The sequence below is a fragment of the Anabrus simplex genome, chromosome 7 (genome assembly GCF_040414725.1).
Source record: "Anabrus simplex isolate iqAnaSimp1 chromosome 7, ASM4041472v1, whole genome shotgun sequence".
Lineage (NCBI taxonomy): Eukaryota > Metazoa > Arthropoda > Insecta > Orthoptera > Tettigoniidae > Anabrus > Anabrus simplex.
The window spans coordinates 113,424,587-113,443,547 of record NC_090271.1 but is presented as its reverse complement, the minus strand read 5'-3'; the positions used below and the strand labels follow the sequence as shown (position 1 = coordinate 113,443,547).

Here is an 18,961-nt window from a genome sequence, read left to right as displayed (position 1 = left end):
TGCGGAGAAGAAATGGGCGAATAAAACAAAAGTAAGAAAAAAGGACTGGATTGTTGTACGGGTTTGACACTGAGGTAAACAAATCAGAAGGTTATGCTGAACTCGTCATCGCCGGGCGAAGGTGTGTGCGGGTTTAGCCAATGGGAGATAGTGGCCTGAGCAAGGCCCAACTGGTCAGCCAATAGGACGCGAAGTCGCTAGGTACAAGAGCTCTTGGACGTGCGACGGCGGCAACAGTCATACACCATGTCCCCAGCCGCAGGAAGTTCTCCACGCGTAAACTGGCAAGTACCTGCCTCTGATGCGGCAAGGTGCACCATCAACCCCATCCGGGCGTTGGTGGAGAGCCTCGAACTAAGGCCCAATCCTGATAAGCAGCTTATAGCCCTCTCCATTGGTAAGTAAGGTCATTAACTGTTAATAGAACTTATGAATGAAACTGAATTTAATGTTATATACTGTCTTAAAGGTTGTAGTTCAATCCTTGTTAACGACAAGGGTTTTAGGAAATGGAATTGTGTCTTTATGCAAGAAACATAAACTCTATGTTACTTTACATAAGGAACTTCATACCAACAACCCTGTATAATTTTATCTTATAATAACCCGTGTGCCGGGCTGAGTGGCTCAGACGGTCGAGGCGCTGGCCTTCTGACCCCAGCTTGGCAGGTTCGATCCTGGCTCAGTCCAGTGGTATTTGAAGGTGCTCAAATATAGCCTCGTATCGGTAGATTACTGGCACTTAAAAGAACTCCTGAGGGACAACATTCCGGCACCTCGGCATCTCCGAAAACCGTAAAAATAGTTAGTGGGTCGTAAAAATATAACATTATGATAATAATCTGTGTAACTGTGGTGTGTGCACTGGTGTGTGTTTTTGAAGTTAATTTGAACTAGATTTGGGGAAGAAGCGGCCGTGGTTTGTAGGTTAACTGATATTCGCTCTTCTTCCCAAATTCGTTTCCAAAGCTGGAATTAATCGAAATTATAATAAATCTGGGTGGAGCCGAGAATCGAAACCATTCAACCAAACGAAAAGTCTTTACAACAAATATGCTCACGAAGAAATGTAACTAGGGAACTTTTCTGTAGGATCCAAATAATCTTCAGCTTGGTGCCTGTCTCTCACCCGGAAGCCCCAGACTAGGGATTTGTATCTGGACCTGAAGGCTGGTTCGAAGTTTACTCAGCCTACATGATTACAATTGAGGAGCTATCTGACCTTGAGATTACTACTCCGGTCTAGAAACCCAATAATAATGGCCCAGAGGATTCGTCGCACTGACCATACGTCACCTTGTAATCTGCAGACCTTCGGGCTGAGCAGCGGTCGCTTGGTAGGCCAAGGCCCATCAGGACTGTTGCGCCCTGGTTTGGCTTAGTAGAGTCTGGATCAACGGCAAGACAGTATGTACCTCTTTTGGGATTCTCGAGGAATAGTGAATACTTTAATGAACAACTATTGTCGTTGTTCATTTAAAAGGTAATGAAGATGGTCATCAGCCCTGTTATGGGTGACCTGTACTTTTGGCTTGAAAAGAACAACTAATGAGCCATTTACGATAGCGCTACTACCACTAACAGTGATGGAATTCATTACCTTGATTGCTAGATCTTTCCTAGCCTATTCTTGAAAATATGGTGGATAGTTGAGGCGGTTAAGGCGTGATCGATTCACTTGGAAGGCCGTGGGCTCAGTACCCCATTTTATCCCAAGCAGATAAACTCATTTAGGGACTGCTGTGCCAGAATTTAACTGATTAGTATCTTCGCAATACGAACAATATTATGACAGGTTATTGTGAAATTTCCTTTTCTGGAGAGGCACAAGGCCCCGAAAAAACCCAAACCCCATGGCACTACAGCCCTTGAAGTGCCTTGGCCTACCAAGCGACCGCTGCTCAGCCCGAAAGCCTGCAGTTTACGAGGTGTCGTGTGGTCAGCACGACGAATCCTCTCGGACGTCATTCTTGGCTTTCGAGACCGGGGCCGCTATCTCACCGTCAGATAGGTCCTCAGTTCTAATCACGTAGGCTGAGTGGACCTCGAACCAGCCCTCAGGTCCAGGTAAAAATCCCTGACCTGGCCGGGAATCGAACCCTGGGCCTCCGGGTAAGAGGAAGGCACGCTACCCCTACACCACAGGGCTGGCACATGGCCCCGAGATTCACCCAGTTTACATAAAAAATGAGTACCACGTTATTTCCCGGAGACAAGGTCGGCTGGACGTCGAATTACCCTCCACCCCACCACCACTTTAATTGCTGTCAGGATTCCGAATGGTGGAAATCATTATCTTTTCAATCTTCCAAGGGCCTATGGCCTGTAAGGAGATACTATATTTTATTTTTATTTTGTTTTACTGGAGTAACATGGACAAACTGAACGAGGATCCCCAAGCAAACCAGTCTTCAATCTGTCCACCATAGATTTCTCATCGAGTCACCGACGCCTCAAAAGAAAACCCTTGGTTCTACAGCGCTATCGATCTTTGACCTAGCAAGTGACCGCTGCTCAGCCTAAAGACCAGCAGATTACGAGGTGAGGCGTGGTCAGCGCGACGAATCCTTTCAGCCATTATTTTTCGATTTCCAAACCGGGAAATTCTATCTCATTTTATACCAAGCAGATAACCTCACTTAGGGACTGCTGTGCTAGAATTTCATTGATTAGTATCTTCGCAATACGAATAATATTATGACAGGTTATTGTGAAATTGTCATGAATTGATTTCCAAACGTGTTATTTAGCCCCACAGACAGGCACTGGCTTAGGCTTTCTCGAGTACAATTATTGACACAAAAACTAAATGGACTCTCGCACGGTAAAACCAGCATCAAAATTTGTGTCGCCGTGCGATTAGCGACGCGGAGCTTGAATAGTGGGTTCGAATCCCACTGTCGGTAGCCCTGAAGATGGTTTTCCATGGTTTAACATTTTCATACCAGGCAAATGCTGGGGCTGTACTTTAATTAAGGACACGGCCGCTACCTTCCTAATCCTAGCCATTTCCCTTCCTTCCGTCGTCGAAAACCTTCGATGTGTTAGTGCGAGGTTAAAGAAGTAGCAAAAAAAATACAAATAAAAAATGTACCCCACGCTCCTTCAGCAATACAATATTTATTTTCTTTCTCTTGAATATACTGTATGCGTATATTTGTCAAATACACACTTTTCCAATATACGATGTATACATGATGCCAAATTGTATTAATGAACACTAACGGGCCAGTATTTTGCCCAATTCCGTAAGGTGGGAGTGACATGTATTATCTGACTTCAAAGCATACATAATCTGACACCATGTATAGGCTACTATTTTTACTGTGTTCAGTGATATAGTCATGATCTAACTAGAAAGAAGACGCGAACTATTTCAGTAAAAATCAAATCGCTATAGGCCTGATCAGTTGACTTTGCAAGAACATTTCTGTCAGAATGCGGCTAGAGCCGACCTGAGATTCTGAATTGAAAATTGCTTTTGCAGTACTTGTGCTTAAAATGATTAAATGTCATGTAAACGATTGTACAAAGGTAACACAAGCAAGTGTTTATGTGTACCGAAGGTCACTTCGCGTATAATGCAGAACTACATAATCACAAGTTCAAGAGTGTATTGATTCAATTGGCTTAAAAGCCATGCCGAGGCATACTGTTCTGAAAAAACTCAGTATAGAATTAACTGTTCATCTAGAAGTACTTAGAAATCAAAAGGCATATGGGCTGTTTTGATCTGTAGATTTAGACATATGAAACCCAACATCATAGCATGAAAAAAAAAACAAAACTGTTTTTAAAGTATTATGAAGTTCGTCTTAATGGTTCGGTTCCTCGGTATATTTGTTCTGTAACTTTATCGACAGTTAGATTTGGTAGATGGTGGTTGCCGATTCAAACCCAGTCCAGGAAAGAATTTTCATTCGACTGAATGTAGGGAAAATGAAGATACTTCCTGATGACAAAGTAAGCTTTAAGGGTTAATTTATGGTAGGGTGGCCTGTTCCCACCCACTCTACCACCAGTAAAACAGCTCGCAATCACCCACCTTTTTTAGTTACCTATAAAATGTATTATTTTCTCAAGAATAAAATATATATATATATATATATATATTTTCAAGATTATAAATAATCATATTGAACAATTCTTACTTAAGTGATGTGAAAGGGAAGAACTTCCCTGTGCAAAACATGTAAATAGAATACATGAACATTGCCAAATAATACTATGTACAAATTTGAAAAATTACAAATAAATTAAGCACATCCAATAGAGTAACTGTTCCTTTCTTCCATTTTTTTTCACCTTTACACTGTAATACTGGAGCATTCATTTTGTGAAACCGCACGTGCACTTGGTTAACATAGGCCAGCCAGTTTACTGCCATAACATCATCGAAGGACTAACAACGTCCATTCTCTCTTACCTTTCGAATATCGCTATCGGTCTTATATTTCAACAATAGTTACAATGGTGATTAGGCAAAGGCATTCTCTGAATGTTTATAATATTAATTTATATATTGAAGAAATGAGTCATAGGTACTCACGATTTAGTCTCTTGACTCGAAGGCTCGAGATTCGACCACTGATTTCAGCAACTAGTTTTACCTTCCTGTTGGTTCCTGATGGACTCGTAAGGGTTTCATCTATTAGCGATCAACAGAGTGCATTAGTTTTAATTTCCAGTTAGACATGAAGGTAGAGTAGTCAAACTTAACTGTGTCTTCTTCTTATTTTTCTTATTTGACTGATTATCTTCAACGCTACCAACTCAGTCCGTGGTTCCATATTTGAAACTCGTAGACAAGGTCTGTACATCTTGCTAGGTCTCATCCTGGAATTAACATTGAGTTCTAGTGAATATGAATGGAAATATACTTCTAGGTTAACCGAGAATATGATATTAGTTCACTTCTCCACTGAAAGCATGTCTTCTTCTAATTCTTCTTCCACTTATTTTAAATGTTACCGCTCAGTCTATGGTTTTATGTTTGAAGTGCTAACATGCTTGTCGCACTGCCTGCAAATTCAGTTGTGGGCAGATAATTAGTGATTTTGTTCCTTATAGCAAAATTACCAGCATTTCAAGTACAACATGGCTCCAGGTCACGAAAGCATCGAGCTTTACGAGGACCAGAATCAGATCTTGGAATAGGGAAGTTAATAAGAGCTAACTCAGGGATGAAGACCTCAAAATGTGGATGCAAACCTCCGGTATGAAACGTGTGAAAAAGGTATCAGGCAAAGAAATAACTGAAAGCCTACGTAGGGGCTGAAACGTTCAGTTAAGATTTATAGTAGCACTTGTAGGCATACAGGAAGTAGATACAACCTACCCATCATATAATCTATGCATGCAATGATGTAGCCCGCAAGAGATACAATATATTTGTGAATATAATCATCCAAGCAAAGGGAATAAACACAGGATCATTACTGGAACTGTATATTCTAGTTTAGAGCAAGGAATAATAGACAGGTGTTAATTCTAAATAGGGTAGTATTATAAGCCTATGTGCTGCAGTCCATCCACAGCAATGCTGACGGGCCCTGTTATACAAAAAATGAAAGTACAATACGTACATTTATAAAAGAATTACGAAAGTAGCGACGAATAGAGAATTCATCTTTTGATGTATTACTAGGGTAGACCGATGCATCACCAACGGCTTTACACTGATTTCGTTATACGTAGATCACATTTTACACATACAACAAGCCTATCACCAACTTCAATGTTGCTTAAGAGATTCGGAGAGCTCTCCCCAAGTATGGTCTTCGTATTCGTGGAAAGTTCCAGAATGGTCAGTCGTTAAAGGTATGCGTTCACTGGTCTGCGCCCCAGGCGCCACAAGTGCATCATCAACTCTGAGTTATTTTCTGAAGATATGGGTTCACTTGTCTACACCGTCACAGTAATCGACTTCTGGAAAATGTGGCTAGTTTTCTAGATGGTACAACTCTTCTGATGATGACATAGGCGACTTCCGGTGAATGATCGAACTTGGAACATGAGCCATTCAAAACGGGCGTGGACTCGCGTATTACCAGCAGCGAGTGTTTTTGTTATTAGCAATAGAGTGAAAGTTTACATTAACATATAGCGAGAATTATGTGGAATGTGCTTCCACAGAAGTTGTAGATCGCCCAGTAGTGATCCGTTTCTCTGTCATATGGTAGAGTAAAGTGGAACGTCGACGCTGACCTTCAGAAAGCCTTCTTCTTCTTCTTCTTCGTTTTGCCTCATGACTGAGGCGTCGTGACTATCATAATATTCAGCCCTCTAGCCGATGAACCATACTTCGCCATTCTTCCCTATCTAAAACTTTCAATGTCGTTACTCTGAGAGAACACTGTAGGGGGCCGTTCACTATGTCAATCCATCGCGTTGGTACTCGTCCTCGTTGTCTGGTTCCCTGGACTTTGCCCTCAACAATCAGCTTTAGAAGACTTCAGGAAGCCTAAATAGCATCAAATCAAAATACCTGTACACTGTAGCTGAGGCCATGCTGTTTACATTTTTTTTTATTCGTTATGCCCAACTAAGGAACTTAATAGCACTTTTTTGGTTTCCTTCGTCTCTTCCCAGTATCGCTTCATCCTCTCGCTGTGTTCCTTTTCACGTTGTTCAGTCCATCCTATGTTTATTCAGGCGGGCTTTACAGAAAGTTTGTGTTTGTAAATTAAAATTCTGAATTTTATTCTGTCTTGAATGATTTCTTCATTAATGTCAATTTCATTTAGGTCTTCACTGATATCTTTTAGCCAATTATTGTGAATTTTTATAGATAAGGCTAAGTTTAAAATTTACTTTGTGAGCCTATTATTATCCATTCTGTATAAGTGACCATTGTCCGACTCCATGGCTAAATGGTTAGCGTGCTAGCCTCTGGTCACAGGGGTCCAGGGTTCGATTCCCGGCAGGGTCGGGAATTTTAACCATTATTGGTTAATTTCGCTAGCACGAGGGCTGCGTGTATGTGTTGTCATCATCATCATCATCATCTCATCCTCATCACGACGCGCAGGTCGCCTACGGGAGTCAAATCGAAGGACCTGCATTTCGCGAGCCGAACATGTCCTCCCACACTCGCGGCACTAAAAGCCATACGCCATTTCATTTCAAGTGACCATAAAATTGTAATCGTTGTTTCCTGATAGTATCTGTGACTTTTTTCTGTAACTTGATATATTTCATGATTTCTTTTTCATCCATATTCCATTTTATCACTTTAGTCCTAAGATTTTCCTGAGGATTTTCCGCCTGCATCAGTTAATGGGTTGATTGAGTAGCTCATTAACTGTTGTTGCCGATCCCAAGCCCGGATAAAGGAGGAGGGTTGATGTCAGTAAGGGCATCCGGTTGTAAAACTTACTGTCAAAAACCAAACAGCCAGAATACATATTGAGGCAACCTCTAGGGCTCAGATCCTTAGCTGTAATTTTAAGATCGACCACGGTTGATCCCCCCATATCCTTCAACTGATTAGCATGAGGCCATGCTATTATTATTATTATTATTATTATTATTATTATTATTATTATTATTATTATTATTATTATTATTATTATTATTATTATTATTATGGCAAATCTGATGCACGGGAGAAAGAACACTTCGAAAGGATGAAAACCTGCTGGGTCAGCAAGAAGACAAACAGTTGGGATCTCGCGGTCCTTAGAGGTCCTAACGATGAAGAAATAATAATAATAATAATAATAATAATAATAATAATAATAATAATAATAATAATAATAATAATAATAATAATAATAATAATAATAATAATAATAATAATAATCGCATGGTCTCAGCTACCGTGTGCAAGCATGTTAATTTGACGCCACCTGGCTGCTTGTACGTCAGTTTTAAAAAAAATGCTATTTGTTCGGGGCGTCGACCCATGTGGATCTTTTGCCCCCTACTGGCACCATATTGTATGAACCTGCGTGTAAGTGGAATGGCGGTAGTGTGGAATGTTGTGTGTGAGGAAAGAAAGATTAAAGACGTCAAAAACACCCAGTCCCCAGGCCGGGAAACGAACCCGAGGCCGCCGAATGACAGGCGGACGCGTTGCCCCCTACACCGCGGGGCCGCCGGACTAGCTGTGGGTTAATGAATTTTGTGGGGTAAACACCAATTGCATCACCAGAGATCGTAACATGCGGACATCGTATGGCATGGAGTGTCGAATGGACTTTTCTTTTCGCCCTTCAAAAATCCGACACTCTCTGCCGGGTTTGAACCCGCTATCTTGGGATCTGGAGGCCGACAAAAATAAACGTATAAAAACGAACGAGTCCGCCTCTGCGGTGTAGTGGTTAGCGTGATTAGCTGCCACCCCCGGAGGCCCGGGTTCGATTCGCGGCTCTGCCACGACATTTGAAAAGTGGTACGAGGGCTGGAACGGGGTCCACCCAACCTCGGGAGGTCAACTGAGTAGAGATGGGTTCGATTCCCACCTCAGCCATCCTGAAAGTGGTTTTCCGTGGTTTCCCACTTCTCCTCCAGGCAAATGCCGGGATGGTACCTAACTTAAGGCCACGACCGTTTCCTTCCCTCTTCCTTGTTTATCCCTTCTAATCTTCCCATCTCCCACCAACGCCCCTGTTCAGCATAGCAGGTGAGCCCGCCTGGGGGAGGTACTGGTCATTCTCCCCAGTTGTGTCCCCCGACCCAGAGTCTGAAGCTCCAGGACACTGCCCTTGAGCTCCGCTTTGTCCAGCACAACTTTCATTTGGAGTGACCGGGATTTGAACCACGGAAGCCCGCAATGAAAGGCCTACGCCCTGGCTCCTAAGCCACGAAAGCTCGTAAGAATACCTTAACATCGGAACATATTTGGGAAAGCTTTAACTGACTACAAATTGAACTATCGGCAGTCGGTATATTTTTACAGTGCCTACGCAAGGTCATTCTGCGTCGTCATCAGCTTACTACACCCAACCGGTGAGCTATTTTTAACCATTATTTCTAATACTACCGTTAATCTTACGGCATAATAACTGGTATCATTAAGTTCTTGATATCTCAATCGATTATCCTACCGAGTTTCACTTCAATTGGTCTGGCTAACTCAAACAGTTCCCTTGTAAGTTACCTTGTACCAATGTTAATGGTTTTGCTTTGTGCTTTTGTTTTCTTAAATGTATAAACTCTGATAATTTTGTCTAAAGTGAAATATGGCAAATAAAACGCTGGAACTTGACAAGTAAACTATCTAACCCTGAAGGCGAGGACAACAAAGAGAGTTAGTTATCAGTGGCTTGTACTACCAGTCGAGTTAAGATTATTTTCTTAAATGAGTGTTATCAGATACCCTGGTGTGTGCAAGCAAATTACTAAGTAATTCATGTAACCATCAAGTGATAAAGTCGTTCTATAATTCTATGAAATACACCAACAAACATTTTCTATTACCAAGTGAGTTAGCTACGCGGCTCGACGTATGTATAATTATGTTAACTTGCAAACGGGAGATAGTGGGTTCTAACCTTACTGTCGGCAACTCTGAATTTATTTTCCCGTGGTTCCCTATTTTCACAACAGGTGAACCTTAATTAAGGTCATCGTCGCTTCTTCCACAGTTCTAGGCTTGGCCTATACCAACGTCGCATGATGACCTATCTGTGTTGGTGCTACGTAAAGCCAATTGGAATATGTATATGTTGTGTATTTGTTGATGTTGTTATCAGCAGCTGATTATTTTGGTCGTGATTATTGTGACCTAATATTTATTGGCAACGTCTTCTCACTTAAATACTGAAATTATTAGCACAAGCTTAGGAACGGTTCAGAGTTTATTGAATTCCATTACATGTTTTATTCAACATGCAGCCTGTATTAAAGGATAATAATAATACTTGCTGGAGAGATGTAGTGTTTACAGTGCACTATAAAATGAAATGTCGTATGGCTTTTAGTGCCAGGATATCCCAGGACGGGTTCGGCTCGCCAGGTGCAGGTCTTTCTTTTGACTCCCGTAGGCGACCTGCGCGCCATGATGAGGATGAAATGATGATGAAGACAACACATACACCTAGCCCCCGTGCCGTAGGAATTAACCAATTAAGGTTAAAATCCCCGACCCGGCCGGAAATCGAACCCGGGACCCTCTGAACCGAAGGCCAGTACGTTGACCGTTCAGCCAACGAGTCGGACACAGTGCACTACGTGTTCTGGTATGGTCTAGAATATATATATTGATATGGAGGCCAAAGGCAGGCATTTATACAAGTGGAGGCACATTCCTACCCTAGTGCACCGTCACTGCATAGTCCTATATAGGAGGCTTGTATTCGTGTCTCAACGGTGCACTAGCCGCCAGAGTCTTGGTAAGGTGTAGCAATCCAACCGATGAGCTCACTGCTACACCGGGGCGAAACGCTGGTAATTTCACGATTGAAAAAGCCTATAGAACTTAAATTTTTTAGAATAAATTTGTTACTTTCATTGACCTGTCTCAGTCTCATCCTTGGATTTGACAATATGAAAGTGACTGAGGTATGAGCGATGCTAGCAATACCATTCCTTTTGCAGTTAGTCCCTGTTATGAATGGTATGAAAATATCACTCGTAGGGTCAGATGGTGCGTGCATTTCAGTAGGCTTCGCAGTCTGATATGTGAGCAACTTCTGGCTTGGTGAGGAAAGCAACAGGAAACTACTATACCTCACTCCTCATTTCCCTAGTACGCCCCTTCAGTGATGGCTAGGCCATCTATGACAGTTGTTGGCATAGCTGTGGAGGATCAAACCAGCCTTCGGACTGATTGCCCAACATACATATAATAATAATAATAATAATAATAATAATAATAATAATAATAATAATAATAATAATAATAATAATAATATGGCCTCAGCTACCATGTGCAGACATTTTTATTTGACACAATCAATCAATCAATCAATCAATCAATCAATCAATCAATCAATCAATCAATCAATCAATCAATCAATCAATCAATCAATCAATCAATCAATCAATCAATCAATCAATCAATCACTACTGATTTGAATTTAGGGCAGTCACCCAGGTGGCAGATTCCCAATCTGTTGTTTTCCTAGCCTTCTCTTAAATGATTGCAAAGAAATCGGAAATTTATTGAACTTCTCGCATGGTAAGTTATTCCAATCCCTAACTCCCCTTCCTATAAAGGAATATTTGCCCCAATTTGTCCTCCTGAATTCCAACTATGTCTTCAAATTGTGATCTTTCGTACTTTTAAAGACACCAATCAAACGTATTCGTCTACTAATGTCATTCCACGCCATCTTTCCACTGACAGCTCGGATCATACCACTTAGTCGAGCGGCTCGTCTCCTTTCTCCCAAGTCTTCCCAGGCCAAACTTTGCAACATTTTTGTAATGTTACTCTTTTCGTCGAAAATCACCCAGAGCAAATCGAGCTGATTTTCTTTGGATTTTTTTCCAGTTCTTGAATCAAGTAATCCTGGTGAGGGTCCCATACACTGGAACCATACTCCAGTTGGGGTCTTACGAGAGACTTACATGCCCTCTCCTTTACATCCTTCCTACAACCCCTAAATACCCTCATAACCATGTGCAGAGGTCTGTACACTTTATTTACAATCGCATTTATATGATTACCCCAATAAGATCCTTCCTTATATTGACACCTAGATACTTACAATGATCCTCAAAAGGAACTTTCACCCCATCAACGCAGTAATTCAAAGTGAGAGGACTTTTCCTATTTGTGAAACTCACAACCTGACGTTTAACTCCGTTTATCATCATACCATTGCCTGCTGTCCATCTCACAACATTATCGAGGTCATTGTACAGTTTCTCACAATCTTGTAACTTATTTATTACTCTATACAGAATAACATCATCCGCAAAAAGCCTTATTTCTGATTCCACTTCTTTACTCATATTCTTTATGTATATATATATATATATATATATATATATATATATATATATATATATATATATATACTCTATATATATAAGAAAACATAATGGTCCAATAATACTGCCTTGACGAATTCCCCTCTTAATTATTACAGGGTCAAATAAAGCTTCACCTACTCTAATTCTCTGAGATCCATTTTCTAGAAATATATCCACCCATTCAGTCACTCTTTTTGCCAGTAGTCTCTCATGATCCACCCTATCAAATGCCTTAGATAGGTCAATCGCGATACAGTCCATGTGACGTCCTGAATCCGAGATATCTGCTATATTTTGCTGGAATCCTACAAGTTGAGTTTCAGTGGAATAACCATTCCTAAAATCGAACTGCCTTCTATCGAACCAGTTATTAATTTCGCAGACATGTCTAATATAATCGGAAAGAATGCTTTCCCGAAAATTTCATGCAATGCATGTAAAACTGACCGGCCTGTAATTTTCACCTTTATGTCTATCAACCTTTCCTTTATACACAGAGTCTACTATAGCCTCTCCATTCATTGGGTATAGCTACTTAATGCAAACAATAATCAAATAAGTACTTCAGATACGATACTATATCCCAACCAATTGTCTTTAGTATATCTCCCGAAACCTTATCAATTCCAGCTGCTTTTCTAGTTTTTAACTTGTGTATCTTATTGTAAATGTCGTTGTTATCATAAGTACATTTTAATACTTATTTAGTATTAGTCACCTCCTCCATCTGGACATTATCCTTGTAACCTACAATCTTTACAATTTACATACTGCTGAGTGAATACTTCTGCCTTTTGAAGATCCTCGCATACACACTCCCCTCGTTCATTAATAATTCCAGGAATGTCCTTTAAAAACCTGTTTCCGCCTTAAAGTACCTATGCATACACTTCCATTTTTCACTAAAATTTGTATGAATGCCAATTATGCTTGCCATCATGTTATTCATAGCTGCCTTCTTTGCTAGATTCAATTTCATAGTAAGTTCCCTCATTTTCGCCTTACTTCCACAGCCATTTCTAACTCTATTTCTTTCCATCCTGCACCTCCTTAGTCTCTTAACGTGTCTGTTAGAATATAGTTGGTCTTTACCATTCCTTACCACCTTCAAAGGTACAAACCTGTTTTCACATTCCTCAACAATTGCTTTAAACCCTTCCCATAGTCTGTTTACTTTGTTATTCACCGTTTTCCACCGATCATGTTTACTTTTTTTAAACTCCCCAAAACCTGTTTCATCAGTAATATAGTACTGCCTAATAGTCCTACTTTTGCGATCTTCCTTTATATCACATTTATTTTTATCTACGACAAAAACAGCTTTGTGATCACTAATGCCATCTGTTAATCGGTTTCTCTATAGAGCTCATCTGATTTTACCAGCACCACGTCTAGTATATTCTTCTCTTTAGTTAGTTCCATCACTTTCTGAATCAGCTATCCTTCCCATATTAACTTATTTGCCATTCGTTCGCACTACCTTCCCAAATGACATTTGGTAAATTGAGATCACCCGCTACAGTGATGTTCCTTTGCACATCATTTCCCACATAGATCATTATCTTATAAAATAATTCCGAATCTACTTCAGCACTACACTTTCCCGGTCTGTACACTCCAAAGACATCAAGTTGATTATTATATTTGGAGATGAGCCTTACACCTAGAATTTCATCTTTTTCTTTTTTAACTTTTACGTAGCTTACAAATTCTTCTTTCACCAGAATGAATACTCTTCCTCCTACTACTCCTAACCTATCTCTACGCTAAACGCTTCAGTTCCGTGAGAAAATTTCTGCCTCCATTATATCATTTCTCAGGCATGATTCAACTCCTATTACAATATCTGGTAAGTATATATCTATTAAATTAATTATATCCCTCTCTTTACAATACTTCTACAAAACACCACTAACGTTTGGCTAACATCTGGCTGTCTGCTCGTCATTTTCGACGTTTCGTTTTACTCTAGTCTACTAGATGGGAGATCGAGTAAACCGAATCTCTCTTGGGTGTTTGTGGCTGAGATTTAATGGCTTTTGTCGGTTAAATACCAAATGTGTCACCAGAGATCTTTATCATGCTGACGTCGTACGACATGGAATGTCGACTGGATTTCTTTCCGCCCTTTTAAAATCCGACTACCTCTGCCGGGTTTGAACTCGCTATATTGGGATCCGAAGGCCGACACTCTAACACAAATCCATAGGGGCAGCTTATTAAAGGATGATATACTGCGAACAGAGGTAACTATGGCAAGGCAGCGCACCTTGTAGTTACTGTTTTCGCCGCTCAAATATCAGACCCCGACTGTCATGGGCCCTAGTATTCGTCCACCCACATTAATCTTTTCATCTTTCTTCAACAGCACCCTCAAAACTCTCCAGGTATTTCTTCTGCATTTTTCTCAGTGTCCTCGTTTCTGATCCAGTCGTAGCATCTGATCAGTTTTTCCTTCCGTAACATCAAGCTGAGTTTACTGGTTGAATGGCCTCTTCTTGCCGTGGCGATTCGTTATCTGATTTCCATGGTGCAGAAGGTATCCTTCGTCAGAAGACTTCTAAAATACTTGAACTAATTGGCATTTTCTAGTTCTTGCTTTTCTACCACGGTTCTCGGAGGCTCGTCTCCTCTCGATATCCTAATCACCTATGACTTTTCGAAGTTGATTTCCATTCCGTAGTTAAATAGTCTATCCATCAGTTCTTGAAGTCTCTTATTTATTTGCCAGTAGCACCAAATAATCAGCATACTTTATGATGTTAATGACTCGGAATCCTATCATGTAGACTCCTGTCACTTCGAAGCCTCGTTCGCCAATCATTCTCCGTAGAGAATTTAATATGTCGACGACCATTAACTGGCAATATTTATCTTTTCCTTGGGTGATAAGAATGTTAAGAGAAGGAGACTTCTTCAGAGATACAGGATACCGTATCGTGATAGGTGGACTTTCCGTGACCACTTACTACCAATTTACTAGCAGTCATTTCCGTAAAAATTAATGAAAACGTACCAGGATTCGTGAAAAACCCTTTTCCCCAAGGGAAAGAACCTCAGGTTTCAAATGACGTCAACAGAAGTAAGTTAGAATTTCACGGCTAGTTACTCACTCCCCTGTGGGAGTCCATACCCCCCGTTGGTACGAAACAATTACACTTACCAGTTCCCCTGCCTAGTACCGCCAATTATGGTTTTGGTAATTACCAGCTATTCTTTGATAAGCCGCGGCCTTTGTTCATATTTTTGGCTGAGGTACTCACAGTCAGCTGTTTATTATTCTCAGTCCTCCGTCAGTAGTTCGGAATTTTCCCGCACACTAATTGAGCCGTGTGACAGCTTCAAAAAATAAGTTAGAAAATATTATTGTGTCATTATTTTTGGGCAGACCCCTTGGTGCTACTGTATTTCGACAGGATTAGGCTACGTTCTGGTATCAGGTTTCACCCTCTCCCTTCCTACCATTATATATCACGTCATTCATTTCATCTCATTAACTCCTGTGAGGAGGTCGCTCAGGAAGTACATACACACACACATACATACATACATACATACATACATACATACATACATACATACATACATACATACATACATTAGCAGCATAAAAGTAATATTTTAATAGGCCTACTTTGATATGAATTTAAGTTTAGTATTTTGGGAGACCTGCTGTTTGTATGAATAAATACCGTAACTCATGGTGATCACTTACGGCTATTTGAAAGTGATTTGTCGAGTTTATTTGCCAATTCTTTCTTTCTTCTAACATCTGCGCCCACCTCACTGGTCACGCACGAAATAAAATATTATACGATACTGATTTGTGCTGTGGTTCATGATCAGGTTTTTATATTTTGTCTTAAAAATAAATGAAATGCTAACATGTTCAAATAATCGACGCAATATATGGCAACCATGCTCTTGACAGCGCTCACTTGCCTTTTAAACGACACGCACCCGTTGTGTCCAGAGGAATGAAACCGACTGATAACTCTGATTGTCACGAGGGCGGGCCACGTTTCGGGATCAGAAGCTGCCACCTCGGGATACGTTCGCCGTCCCAACTGTACCATGTTGTTGTAGTACTTCTGAGTCAACTTAAAAAGAATTTACAAAAAGAGTCGGATTTACGTCATCCCGGTGCAGTTAGAGGAAGATGTGCTTGCGCGAGTTATGGCAGCAGCAGATGTTCAACTACCAGATGTTCATGCGCGAGTGTACCGGGACATGATAAGCAGGTACAATGATTGTATCGAAGAGGGTGTTCACTACGCCGAGTTTTTCCTGTAAGTGAACGCATAAGCACTGCAACAAGAACGTATGTAATACGCTCCGCTCATGAGTCATCAGAAGCGGGCCATTTAAACGCGCGGTGGTGTTTTCCTTGTAGCGGAGAAACGGTACGTTTCCAGGCGTAGGCTCGTTACTAAAAAGAGATGAGAAGAATGCAAGAATGAGGAATGTGGCCTGCAAGCACGAACTTCCTGTTCTGCCCAGACAGATCGGCTTTTATCTGCTCGTATCTGCTACACGAAAATATTGACTCACACTTTGCAGTTTGCTGGATTACAACTGACAAGAGCGAAGAGCTGCCAGTAGAAGATAATATAAAGTCGCCTGGATAGTAGCGGAGTTGCTATGGTAACCATTGCGTCACTGGCTCTGCTCCTGAAAACCCCTTCGCCCCGTGCCTCGCCGGGCGTGTGCATTCTTCTGATCTCCCAACAGTACCTACTCGGTCTCCCCTGAAAGCCCTCAAAGTGTGTAATAGGAATTTAGATACATCCTGTATTTTGTTATGATAAAGATTGTAAAAAGTGAAATGGAACTGTATTAATACTGTACTATACTTCAAGAAGACTTTCTGCTTGTTAAGTCATGTCTAGAGAATGCTGTAGTATATGCCAAGGAAACATTAAATACAGAAGAGAAATGACCAATCGGACACCAGCGGGAAGCGAAACCCACAGCCTACGGATTTCGCGTCCGATGCTCTACTTGTAACTTGACGAGAAGCTAATGAGTAAAACTGTTCAATATTAATTAATTCATTAATTAATTTTATTTATTACTAGTGGTTAAACGTCGCACCAACACACCGAAGGCTTTCGGCGTCGCAAAGATGGGAAAGTGTGAAGAGGTTGGGATGGTAGCGGCCATGGCCTTAATTAAGGTAGGCCTACAGCCGCAGCATTTTCCCGGTGTGAAAATGGGAAACCACGAAAAAATACCTTCAGGGCTGCTGACGGTGAGATTCGAACCCACCAGCTACGTTACGCGACCCGAACCGCACGGCCAACTCGTTAGATGTTGTTCGAATATTCAGTTTTATTGCACTTTGATAATCCACTTCTTGTCATATCCAGGAGGTGGGAGAATTTTACTCCTAAGTGATTCTCAATGGCAGTGCTGGTTGATAACGATTACTATCTCCCCCTCCAAGAATATGCAATTCTGAAAGTTTTGTCCATTATTACAAATTATTTTGATTGCCTAGTTTTATTCCCTATTCTCAGGCAATCATGATACAGATCTGAAGAATGTTCCCAAAATGTTTTTCTTAGTCTCTTTTCTTACAATCAACTAAAAATGAAAAGAACGGTCTTGAAGCCTTTGGGATGAGGTGTTATCGTAACATGATAAATGTGATATGGAGAAATAACATGTCAAACTCCAGAGTTCTAGAAAAAGTGAACCAAAGGAGACCAGTCCTTCGCACCATCCGCAACCGTCGTCTCGCATGGTACGGTCACACAACGCGCCATTCCAATTAAATTATACTTGTGATAGAACGCTTCATTGAAGGAAAATATCCTTGAGGAAGACCTAGAAATACCTTTCTTAAACAAATTCTAATTGACACCCAGGCACAGAATTATGTTTCAATGAAAGAAGCGGCAGATGACAGGATACACTGGAAATGTTTTATGCCAACTAATCAGTCTTAGGACTGCAAAGCAATGATGATGAGGAATAATAGTGTCATAACAAATCAAGGTGATTGCAGCAGAACTGCGTGTGCGAGACATATGGTATATTTTCGTTCGTTAAAATAAATACTCTCTGGTTGATCAAACCGGGAACCTTGAAACATAACCTGTTCAAAAGTTGATCTCTTGGCTGTGTTCCACTTATGTGACGTCAGGAGTCTACTGAAAGCGGAATGGATGCATTTAATGAGAAATCATATAAGCCAACTACCTTGCACGGAAGAAAATAAAATGGAGTGCACAAATGAATTCTTTGCACATAATGTAAGAATATCTCTGAAGAATAATACTGTTAATATTGATAACGTGAAGTTACACTGTAAGTGGTGTTCTGAGCATCATGTCTCGAATTTAAAATAACGTGCCGTGCCTCGGAGACTTCAATGCGCTATCACACACGTAAATTGAACTACAGGATTTCGTCTGATCAAAGTCAGAAGTAATTTTGAAATTCCAGCAGAGTGGAGATGGGATTATATTCATCATAAATTAATCGAGACATGTGAGATATATTCTCAAATAGCAGTTATCATTACGAGATGGCTATGTCGCAAAAACAGAATAAATGGCAGAAGAGTGTAAACCAGGGAATGCGTCACACTTCCCGAACTGAATTATACTTTTACTAACGGCAATATGTTATTAACCCCAGTGGAGTCCATAGCATGAAAACTGATGATATGGAATTGAAAATTTAAAAATCAACGTTTTCCTGAACAGAAAATAATAAAAAGAGGATATTATCTAACGACTGACGAAAATCGCGTAGACCTACGAATGAAGAAAAGAAAATAATTCCGTTTTGACTGTCAACAAAACAAGGAACAGATTAATCAGGAAGTGTTCTATTCAAGAGGAAGAATATAGCTTCATTATGATGTTGAAGGGGCCAGCCTCGCGGTGTAGGGGTAGTGTGTATGCCTCTTACGCGGAGGCCCCGGGTTCGACTCTCCACCAGGTCAGGGAGTTTTACCTGCATCTGAGGGCTGGTTCGAGGTCCACTCAGCCTGCGTGATTACAGTTGAGGAGCTATCTGACGGTGA

At 40.8% G+C, this 18,961-nt stretch overlaps 1 protein-coding gene across 1 annotated transcript in view; it reads left to right on the top strand.

The window, feature by feature from the left end:
* The first annotated feature begins 246 nt into the window (after positions 1 to 246).
* Positions 247 to 18,961, top strand: part of Tat (Tyrosine aminotransferase) — a 76,153-nt gene continuing 57,438 nt past the window's right edge. Inside the window, exon 1 of the mRNA XM_067150988.2 lies at positions 247 to 397. Coding sequence (XP_067007089.2) covers positions 247 to 397 — 151 coding nt within the window. The remainder of the gene's footprint in view (positions 398 to 18,961) is intronic.